The sequence below is a fragment of the Xenopus laevis genome, chromosome 2L, assembly GCF_017654675.1.
Source record: "Xenopus laevis strain J_2021 chromosome 2L, Xenopus_laevis_v10.1, whole genome shotgun sequence".
Classification (NCBI taxonomy): Eukaryota; Metazoa; Chordata; class Amphibia; order Anura; family Pipidae; genus Xenopus; species Xenopus laevis.
The window spans coordinates 182,286,607-182,298,806 of record NC_054373.1 but is presented as its reverse complement, the minus strand read 5'-3'; the positions used below and the strand labels follow the sequence as shown (position 1 = coordinate 182,298,806).

The window sequence follows — 12,200 nt, the reverse complement described above, 5'->3', positions numbered from 1 at the left end:
GATAAATACAGTGCCAATTCCATGTATAATACCCCAGAACACACACAGTTCCATGAAAGTGGGGTGGGGTAGAAAAGCTCAGAGGAACCCAGACTGGGCCAAGTGGATGTCATATAATTGAGAAGCATATGATAATGTGGGCTATTATGAGCTGCTTGTAGAAGTATCATTGGGTCAGTACTCTGGGTGAGATATCCAATAGAATAGGGATTTAAGTTCATATATAAAAAGTCCTATAAGGTTGAGCAGTAATGTAACTAGGGGCACAGGGCCGAGTGCAGACCATGCCACCCCCCTCTGGAAGAGATTTTTTATTCGAATTCGTGTTCGTGCAAACCACCAGTGGGCCTGAGGGGGTGTGGCCCTGGTAGCACCTCCTGCACCCCCCAGTAGTCCGCCACTGCGCTGGAGCCCAAGTATGATTAATCCAAAGAGCTACTGTAGGGATGTAGTTGAAGTGAAATTGCCTATTGCTATTTAATAAACCCAGGGATGCCATTAGAAATCACGGGGCCCCATACAACTAAATTTTGTGGGCCCCCTGGGCCCAGTCCACCCCGTACCACCAAGCCCCATCCCATATCCCGCCCACTCCACACCACAGTAAAAAGGCCACACAGACATCAGCGCTAAAAACGGCAAACTCCCCCCCCCACACACACACGTTATAAAAATCTATTGATGGCCAGGCCCCCCCTACAAGTTAAAAAAAAATAATTGGAGACCAGGGCCCCCTATAAGTTAAAAAAAACATTGGCACCATTGCCCCCCTTACAAGTTAAAAAGAAACATTGGGGCCCCCACAGAATATTTTTTTTAAAAACATTGGTGGCAGGGGCCTGTAGAGTATTAAAATAATACATTGGTGGCCAGGGGCTTAATGAAAAACCAAAAATAACACATTGGTAAACCCGTGGCTTTGGATCTTTGGCACCTTTCGCAGCTTTGGGAACTCAACTTCCGACTCATTTCGACGCTTCGGATCTTTTTGCGGCTTTAGGGCTTCAACTTCGGGTCTTTTCTCTGCTTTGGCTCTGTTCATGGCTTCGGGGTTCTGCTCATTGGGACTTCTGCTCTTTTGGGACTTCGGCTCTTTGGGACTTCGGCTCTTTGGTACTTCGGCTCTTTGGGACTTCGGCTCTTTGGGACTTCGGCTCTTTGGGACTTCGGCTCTTTGGGACTTCGGCTCTTTGGGACTTCGGCTCTTTGGGACTTGGGACTTGGGACTTCGGGCCTGTCAACGGGGACCCGGCTATTTCAAAAAGTGGAGCACTGCCGTGCCCCCTTTAGACCCGGCCTGGTACAGCAGTACCCCTTGTGCCCCCCTGATGGCGGCCCTGAATAAACCACTGGAACCCAACTGTGCACACTGGGCCCACAATTCACCTGTGAAAAATGGCGTCTGCATTTATGATAGATGTTGAATGAGTTCTCATGAAAGCCCCCTATTTATATGGAGCAAACAAACTGTCATTTACAGTATAACAAGTTATTACTCTGGTCCTTTAAACTGAGCCTGTTTACATTCTTATTCTGTCCGTGCAAGGATCACGCCGGGTGCTGACTGAAAGTGCCGACATCAGCAGTTTGTAAGTAAGTTCCCTATTAGCAGCCTCCCAAAATCTGGAACCCACTGCCCCCAGTCACGCTCCCCTTAAGCTCCATGCGGCACAAGTAACCTACTAAATATAACTGACAGACCACTGAAACCTCATGACTCCCAGCAGAGAAAACTACCCCCCGACTCTGCATGCCGACTGCCGACTCTGCATGCAATTATATATCCATCTATGTGGGTTATAAGAAAATGAAGGATATATTTAGTATCTATTGGAGATTTAGGCAGAAGAGCATGCAGTGGAGTTATAACATGTCTGACAGGGCAGAAGGTTTTTTCCATTTAAGATGCAGTTTAGCGGAGAGAATCCTTAATGATCTATTGATTTATAAGACAGATTCTTCCGTAGGATAAATTGATCAATTGAAACATTACATGAAATTAGGTTGTTAAATCACTGAGGGTCTCGGTCCCCGGAATCGATCCTGCACTCGAGATGGAGAGTTTGGGAAATAGCTGACGTTACTGACTAATGAGACTGCCAGCAACTTACAGCTTTATCTATTTATTTGCAGGAAAACTCACACATTTATATCAATATGAGGAGCTTGAAGTCTAACTGAGTCATTGCATGGAAAACCTGCAGGCTACTGTTAGAAATAAAAGGAGTTAATCTTCCATACTGTGGGCAATTCCTGTAGTGACCAGTGCTGTTCAGCTGGAGGTTCATTGGAAGGATATAACTCTTCTAAAAAAAAATGTTTATGGTCCCCATAACTGTCCTAGTTTTTTTATTTATTATTATTATTATTATTTTTTTGTATTATATACAGTCATATGAAAAAGTTTGGGAACCCCTCTCCGCCTGCATAATAATTTACTCCACTTTCAACAAAAAAGATAACAGTGGTATGTCTTTCATTTCCCCGGAACATCTGAGTACTGGGGTGTTTTCTGAACAAAGATTTTTAGTGAAACAGTATTCAGTTGTATGAAATTAAATCAAATGTGAAAAACTGGCTGTGCAAAAATTTGGTAATTTTGTAATTTTGCTAATTTGAATGCGTGTAACTGCTCAATACTGACTACTGGCAACACCATATTGGTTGGATTAATTTGTTAATCCTTGAACTTCATAGGTAGGTGTCAAAGGGTATTTAAGGTGGCCAATTGCAAATTGTGCTTCTGTTTGACTCTCCTCTGAAGAGTGACAGCATGGGATCCTCAAAGTAACTCTCAAAAGATCTGAAAACAAAGATTGTTCAGTATCATGGCTTAGGGGAAGGCTACAAAAAGCTATCTCAGAGGTTTAAACTGTCAGTTTCAACTGTAAGGAATGTAATCAGGAAATGGAAGGCCACAGGCACAGTTGCTGTAAAACCCAGGTCTGACAGGCCAAGAAAAATACAGGAGCGGTATATGCGGAGGATTGTGAGAATGTTACAGACAACCCAAAGATCATCTCCAAAGACCTGCAAGAACATCTTGCTGCAGATGGTGTATCTGTACATCGTTCTACAATTCAGCACAATTTGCACAAAGAACATGTGTATGGCAGGGGGATGAGAAAGAAGCCCTTTCTGCACTCACACAAACACAAACAGAGTCGCTTGTTGTATGGAAAAGCTCATTTAGACAAGCCTAAGTGCTTTGGGCTGATGAGACAACAATGTAGTTATTTGGTCATAACAAAAAGCGCTTTTCATGGCGGAAGAAGAACACCGCATTCCAAGCAAAAAACACCTGCTACCTACTGTCACATTTGGTGGAGGTCCCATCATGCTGTGGGGCTGTGTGGCTAGTTCAGGGACTACTGGGGCCCTTGTTAAAGTCGAGGGTCGGATGAATTCAACCCCATATCAACAAATTCTTCAGGATAATGTTCAAGCATCAGTCACAAAGTTGAAGTTAAGGTGCAGGGGTTGGATATTCCAACAAGACAATGACCCTAAACACACCTGGAAATCTATAAAGGCATTTATGCAGAGGGACAAGTACAATATTCTGGAGTCCCCCGACTTGAATATCATGGAAAATCTATGGGATAATTTGAACCATGCTCGGCAGCCATCAAATTTAACTGAACTGGAGAGATTTTGTATGGATGAATGATCAAAAATACCCACATCCAGAATCCAGATACTCATCAAAGGCTATAGCAGGCATCTAGAGGCAAAAGGAGGCTCAACTAAGTATAGATGTAATATCTCTATTGGGGTGCCCAAATTTATGTACCTGTCTAATTTTGTTATATTTCATATATTCTGTTAATCCTATAAACTTTATGTCACTGCTGAAATACTACTGTTTCCATAAGGCATGTTATATATTAAAAGGAAGTTGCTACTTTGAAAGCTCAGCCAATGAAAAACAAAACTCCAAAGAATTGAGAGGGGTTCCCAAACTTTTTCATATGACTGTATACTTCATTTCATTATAATCTAGCCCTTAAATTTGTATTATAGTGAATAACTGTACCACTATATGATTAAGTTGAACAGAACTGGCCTAATCAAGGAAATTGACCTAGTAGTTGTAATTCTGCCACACTGTGAAGGGTTTGGTGGTTTCTGAAGAGCCAGAAGGCCTCATTGGAAGCCTGAGATAGGAGGCCCCATTAGAAGCCCAAGATAGAAGGAACCATTAGAAGTCTGAGTTAGGAGGCTCACTAAGAAATCGGAGATAGGAGGTCCCATTAGAAGCCTGATACAGGAGGCCCCATCAGAAGCATGAGGCAGGAAGCCTGAGATAGGAGGCACCATTATAAGCTTGAGACAAGACACCCCATTATAAGCTTGAGATAGGAGGAACCATTTGAAGTCTGAGATAGGAGGCCCCTTTAGAAGCCTGAGCTAGGAGGCCCCTTTAGAAGCCTGAGATAGGGGTCCCCATTAGAAGCCTGAGATAGGAGGCCCCATTAGAAGCCTTAGATAGGAGGCCCCATTAGAAGCCTGAGATAGGAAGAACCAATAGAAGTCTGAGATGGGAGGCCCCATTAGAAGCCTGAGATAGGAGGCCATATTTGGATTTGGACCCTACAGTAGGCAGAGAATTGCAGTGGAAGTCAATCCCATAAAAAGAGAGCTGCAGTAAGTGATAGGATGGCTACAGTCATAGAATGCCCCTGCAGGGTGACATCAAGGGAAACAAATCAAGATGCAAACAATAACATTTCTGAATTTTATTAAATTGCCTCAAGGATTGTGGACCCTACTATCCCCGGTGGAACTCTGGGTTGCAGGTGAGTGTGGGGTGAGACTCTAGGACAGTCCATATCTATCACATCTATAAGGACATTACAGAAGAATACCCATACCTGTTTTGGCATTTCTCTTGGAAATATAAAGTAGGGTATCGAAGCGATGGCAACAACACTTCCCGCCACCAAGTAGCCAAGCCACCAAGCTCCAATCCAGCGGGGGTCCTTGGGTGTGAGTGTGATTTCATCTGCAAAAGAGATCATACAGTCAAACAACTGCCCAGCATGGCACCATCATGATGTCACTTGGGGTGGGGTGATGACATCACAGGGTAGCAAAATGGGCAGGTGGGGTAAATGGGCAGGTGGGGTAAATGGGCAGAAAAAGGGGTCAGGGAAGGGGGCATCCAGGGCAGCCATTAGTTACCAGCCCTTAATACTGAACACTATTGTATATTTTATCTGAATACTTAGTACTGATATTTCAACACTGGTCATTCTGTGGTCCTGTTTGGGCATAGGTTGCCACGGTAACTACCCTTTCTGCAGTCCTAGGCAAGGGGTGGGGTTGGCTTCCCCCTCACTAATAAACAGAAAGTGACTGTGAGGGGGGAAACATGAGTGGGTGCTGGGCGCTATGGAACCAATGGTGTAACAGTTCATTCTAAGCAACTTTTCCATTGGCCTTAATTTTTTATAAAAAAGAAAAATGTAAGGTTACAAATCTATTGTCATTGCTACTTTTTATTACTCATCTTTCTATTTGGTACCCCCTGTTGTAAAATATAAGGATATTAGAAGTTACCTCGGAGTTCCATGACCTGTATAAAAACACTCAGCCTCCGGCCTCGTACTTTTATATGGTCATGAAACTCCTCGGTAACTTATAATATCCTTATATTTTACAACAGGGGGTACTTTATTCACTATATATATATATATATATATATATATATATATATATATATATATATATATATATATATATATATATAAATATATATATATATATATATATATATATATATATATAGAAGCATGAGTGCACACTGGGGTTTACTTAAAATTATAATTTTATTTAGTTACATTAAAAACAGGTCAACGTTTCGGTCCAAGCCCAGGACCTTTATCGTCTTGATAAACGTTGACCTGTTTTTAATGTAACTAAATAAAATTATATTTGCAAGTAAACCCCAGTGTGCACTCATGGTTTTCGGACTTATATATATATATATATATATATATATATATATATATATATATATATATATATATATATATATATATATATATATCAACCAACTGAAGGGATCCGCACTCACAGGTCTTAGGTAAAAAATAAAGAAGTTTTATTGCAAAGATGTAAGCCTAATGTTTTCGGCCTCCTCCGAGGCCTTTCGCACTTTTTACCTAAGACCTGTGAGTGCGGATCCCTTCTGTTGGTTGTATATCGAAACATTTTTGATACTGCACCCAGGCAAGTTATATTATTTATCGTGAGTGCTGCTTTTTCGTGGACTATATATATATATATATATATATATATATATATATATATATATATATATATATATATATATATATATATATATATATATATATATATATATATATATATATATATATATATATATATATAGAACTGGAAATGCCAGCACAGCACGTATACTGGTATAAGGTCCCTGGGTGCAGAGCTATGTATTAGTATTTACAATGGCTCAAAAGAAGCTAGCACCACACAGGACTTATGGAGTAAAAAAGGTTTTTATTTTAACAGAAAAAAACTAACGTTTCGGCTAGGTCCCTAGCCTTTCTCAAAGTCAAAGCCTTCCGAAACGTTAGTTTTTTTCTGTTAAAATAAAAACCTTTTTTCTCCATAAGTCCTGTGTGTGCTAGCTTCTTTTGAGCCAATATATATATATATATATATATATATATATATATATATATATATATATATATATATATATATATATTTCCTTAGAATTCCCCCCAGAAGCCAAGCAGCTGTTTATATAATAGATTAGCAGGGATTAATGTGCTGCTCTGGGGGTCTCCTTGCTGGGCTAATAACAGCAGTGAACTCGGGAGCCCCTGGCAGGTAGGTGGAGGCAGTTCGGGGGCCCCGCTGACCTGCTGTTTGTGTTGAGTGAGAAGCTCAGGGCACATATAGCTGCTCAAGTGGAAAGTTCACTGGGTCGGACTCACCAGCAGAGAGCTTGTCAATGTCAACATAGTAGCGCAGCATGGCAGATCCCAGAATAAACGCCACTCCTGGCCCCATTAAGCTCACCGCAAACAGGATCCCTGCAACAAGGAAAACCCTCTTAATCACTCTGCACTGCCTTTTTCATTTAATTACATTGTTTCCTGGCATTTCAACTGTCATGTTGCTAAGGTCACTGCCCCTGGCAACCAAGCAGGGGCTCAAATGAAACACTGGAAAAAAAAAAAATAATAATAATAATAATAATATAAAAAAAAAAAAATATATATATATATATATATATATATATATATATATATATATATATATATACTGTATATATAAATAGAAATCATTTTAGTCAGGGCACAGAGCCCTCTATGGGATTTATGTTTTCAGCTGGGAGATGTAGTTCTAAAACACCTTCACTATATCAGGGTACCACCTTAAAGCCTCTGTACTGTACATGGCACAATCCAGTTCATGAATCCCCCACATCCCAATCTCTTTTCCTATAACTTTGTCCTTTCTGCAGTTGCTTTGCTTGAATATCAGGTCCCTTATGAACCCCAATAACCAGTCAAGTGGAGGGGGGAGGGGTTCCAGCCTTGGAAGAGGTTCCGCAGCAGTTTTGGTTCTTACCAATATAAAGGGGAGAGTTTCTTTTATTGGCAAAGTCATCGATGTAGGAAATGCCGAATGGCTGAATGGGCACACTGCCGACGCCAAGCAGAATCTGCCCCAGGAACAGAATAAACAGAACATTCTTATTCTCCTTCTGGACACTCTCCTCGCATTTGTCATTGTCAAGACTTCTGATTGGTCCATGGGACTGGCAAATGTCTGTGACGTTGCTGTAAAGACCTGGGAATAGAAAAGGTTCAGTTGTAACTGCTGTGGGGGTCGGTGCCAGTTGGAACATGGATTTATCATTGGAAAAATATTGTTATCTAAGGGTAGGACTGCACGAAAGATTCAGGGCTCGATCCGACGCGTTGCGACAAACCGCAAAAAAGCCGACAAAAAAAAGGTAAGAGACAGAATTGTCGCACAGTGTCGCAGTGTTGATCCGACGCGACAAGACTACACGTTGCATGCGTTTTGTCGCAGGGTGACGGATCGCGCCGGAATCGTTTGTGTATTCCTACCCTAAAGCAGCCCATGTTTCCTTGTTTTCCTTGTTTGTTATTCTCTGCACTGCTGTTTCTGCTCTTGAAACAATGTAGCTGAAGTCATTTCAGACAGACCGGCAAAATGTGTCATGGACAATTGCTTAAACTTACATTTTCTTTGTTTGGGTGAATATCCCCTTTAAAGGGGGTGGTTCACCTTTAAGTCAACTTTTAGTATGTTATAGAATAGCTAATTCTAAGGAACTTTTCAATTGGTCTTCATTGCTTATAGTTTTTTAATCATATTCCTTCTTCTTCTGATTCTTTCCAGCATGCACATGGGGGTCATCGACCCCATCTAAAAAACAATTGCTCTGTAAGGCCAGAAATGGTTTGCTATTGTTACTTTTTATTACTCCACTTTCTATTCAGGTCTCTCCTATTTATATTCCAGTCTCTTATTCAAATCAATGCACAGTTGCTAGTGTATGAGGACCCTAGCAACCAGATGGCTGAAATTGCAAACTGGAGAGGTGCTGAATAAAAAGCTAAATAAATCAAAAAACTACAAGTAATAAAAAATGAAAATCAATTGCAAATTGTCTCATAATATCACTATCTCCTGTCATACTAAATGTGATTTAAAGGGGCTGTTCACCTTTAAATTAACTGTTGGTATGATATAGAGAGGGATATTATGAGACAATTTGCAATTGGTTTTCATTTTTTATTATTTAAGGTTTTTGACTTATTTAGCTTTTTATTCAGCAGCTCCTCAATTTGCATTTAAGCAATCTGGTAGCTAGGGTCCAAATTCCCCTAGCAACCATGCACTGATTTGAATAAGAGACTGGAATATGAATAGGAGAGGCCTGAATAGAAAGATAAGGAATAAAAAGTAGTAATAACAATACATTTGTAGCCTTACAGAGCATTTGTTTTTTTAGAGAAGAAGAAGGCAAATAACTACTAAACTATAAAAAGTAAATAATGAAACCCATTTGAAAAGTTGCTTAGAATTGGCCATTTTTTTAACATTCTGAAAGTTACCTTAAAGGTGAACCACCCGTTTAATGGTGAACCATCTTTTAAATAGATCACTGCCAAATCAGGAACAATAATGGCCACACAGGCAAGATCAATGTGTATTATAGGCAATCTGGCCATACGGGGGCTTTCATTGGCTGCTAACTCAACCACTCTACTCAGTCAGAAGCTTATTGACCCTTATGTGGGGCCAAAATGACTGTCTGGCTAATTAGGGACTGGTTGGGGAATGGTAAGAGCAGGTTTAATCAGGGTCAGACTGGCCCAGTGGGACACCGGGAAAAAAACGGTGTCATGGGCCAGGCCCCCTCTCCTGATAGTCGTATTCTAACCTTAATGCATACGCGTCATAGTAGGGGACAGAGTGGGCCCTGGACAGCAGTCCCAGTGGGCCCTGGCCCCCCAGTCCGACCCTGAGTTTGACCCTTCTTCCAAGGACTGTCTATAAGATCCTCTCCTGGATGGGCGGAGTCTGATTTAGCCGACTGCCTGTGTGCTGGCTGCCGTCACTAATAATGGGGCTCCATACAAGTATAAGCAGGGCCCTCCCCTGGCAGCCATAATTATTAGCTTACCCCTTGGGTGGTGGGCCCTGCCAATAAGTTTAATGGGTCCCCAATGAAAGAAATACTCTTCACGTCCATTCGGTTTACTCCCCAATTACAACGAAACTCCTCCCATGATCCTCTGAAGTCCACCCCTACACTGCAAGGCCCACCCCCATCACTACCTGTGCCTTTCAATTTCAGGCCTCCCTCTACCATGGTGCCCTTGACTGCATCTTGGCATCCCCTCCCCCTCATTGGTGACCCTTGGGCAAAATTAGGCAAAAATTCCTTCATCTATGAACCCACCAAACAAATGAATCTTTCTGTGTATGGATTGATGTGACCTGTTTTTAAACACCCAAAACTGCCCACCATAAAACATTGTGATGTGGGGCTCATGTCAGCTCATTGCAAATGTAATAAAAAAAACTGCCCAGGAGCAGTTAACTAGGACAGCCAATATTATTTTTGCTTTTAAACAGGTGACCAATAAATGCTGCCTGCTGATTGGTTGCTATGGGTTGATCAAAGTAATGCCTTTTTTTCAGATAACCTCTTAGTCTATGCCCAGCCATTTCCCCCATTGTCTATTGTAACACTTCCAGTTTAATACAATGTTGCACCCGCAGTGATACTTTCCTGCACATGAAACTCCCACAAAGCAACGTACTTGCCACAGACTTGTCATACTCATAAGCCCCCATAATAAAGTGCGGCAGAGACATGAGGAACCCGGCCGTGCAGACGATCAGAGCTCCAACGCCGATAAAGCGGGGTCTGTGCACCCGACTCCCGAAGTAACTGACAAACACGATCAGCACAGTGTTGCCTATCTGCAGGGAGAAGCAATAGGAAGTATTAGATTGTATTACTCACTGCTCCAGGCAATTTAACACCATTGTCTTTAACAGGGTGATTATTATTTTTAGTTATTTTAGAGTTTTTTAATTATTTGCCTTCTTCTTCTGACTCTTTCCAGCTTTCAAATGGGGGTCACTGACCCCATCTAAAAAACAAATGCTCTGTAAGGCTACAAATGTATTGTTATTTTTTATTCCTCATCTTTCTATTCTATCTCAGAATATCCCTCTCTACATCATACTAACGGTTAATTTAAAGGTGCAGCTCCACTGAGCAGATTTTGTCACAAGACCCTGAACAAGCTGTTCATCAGCTGATATAATATATATATATATATATATATATATATATATATATATATATATATATATATATATATATATATATATATATATATATATATATATATATATAAAATAACCGAGTGTATGGGAAGGCTTTGTCACTCTAGATTATGGGATTCTGTCATGATTTTTATGATGTATTTTTTTATCTCTAAATGACACTGTTTACACTGCAAATAATTCTCTCTACAATATAAAATGTCATTCCTGAACCAACAAGTGTATTTAGTTGTAATATTGGTGTGTAGGTGCATCTCATGTCATTTTGCCTGGTCATGTGCTTTCAGAAAGAGCCAGCACTTTAGGATGGAACTGCTTTCTGGCAGGCTGTTGTTTCTCCTACTCAATGTAACTGAATGTGTCTCAGTGGGACCTGGATTTTACTATTGAGTGCTGTTCTTAGATCTACCAGGCAGCTGTTATCTTGTGTTAGGGAGCTGTTATCTGGTTACCTTCCCATTGTTCTGTTGTTAGTAGGGATGCACCAAATCCATGATTCGGCCAGGATTTGGCCTTTTTCAGCAGAATTATTAAACCGAATATGAATCCTAATTTACATATGCAAGTTAGGAGTGGAGAGGGAAATTGCGTGACTTTTTGTCACAAAATAAGGAAGTAAAATAAGTTTTCCCCTTCCCACCCCTAATTTGCATATACAATTTAGGATTCAGATTCAGTTCGGTATTCGGGTGAATCTTTCGCAAAGGATTCGGGGGTTTGGCCTAATCCAAAATAGTGGATTCAGTGCATCCCTAGTTGTTAGGCTGCTGGGGGCAGGGAGGGAGGGGGGTGATATCACTCCAACTTGTAGTATAGCAGTAAAGTGTGACTGAAGTTTATCAGAGCACAAGTCACATGACTGGGGGCAGCCGGGAAACCGACAATATCTAGCCCTGTGTCAAGATTTCAAAATTAAATATAACAAAATCTGTTTGTTCTTTTGAGAAACTGACTTCAGTGCAGAATTCTGCTGGAGCAGCACTATTAACTGATTTTTGAAAAAAAAATTCCCATGACAGTATCCCTTTAAGATTCTCTAGTTCTGCAATGTGCCCCCCCCCCCAGGTTTCTTATGACAGTTTCTGTTTATCCTTGGCCTAATTTTTATATCCATTAGTGGCCTTCCACAAGTTTCCCACTCCCCACTAGTGATGGGCGAATACATTCGCCAGGCGTGAATTTGCGGCGAATTTCTTTGAACAATCGAAAAATTGATGGGTCAAAAAAAAATTTGTCGTCCGTCAAAACCGTTGCACGTCAACATTATTCGGAAGCCCATTGACTTCCCCATTGACGGCGGCGTCAAAATTGACACGGGCATCGAA

At 41.0% G+C, this 12,200-nt stretch overlaps 1 protein-coding gene across 3 annotated transcripts in view; it reads right to left on the bottom strand.

The window, feature by feature from the left end:
* Positions 1 to 12,200, bottom strand: part of slco2b1.L (solute carrier organic anion transporter family member 2B1 L homeolog) — a 60,098-nt gene that overhangs the window by 16,888 nt on the left and 31,010 nt on the right. For 2 of the 3 annotated variants that reach the window (XM_041581118.1, XM_041581119.1), the window contains 4 exons: positions 10,341 to 10,503; positions 7,606 to 7,827; positions 6,966 to 7,064; positions 4,875 to 5,005 (listed from right to left, as the gene is read on the bottom strand). In XM_041581118.1, coding sequence (XP_041437052.1) covers positions 4,875 to 5,005; positions 6,966 to 7,064; positions 7,606 to 7,827; positions 10,341 to 10,503 — 615 coding nt within the window. 3 annotated transcript variants of the gene reach the window in all.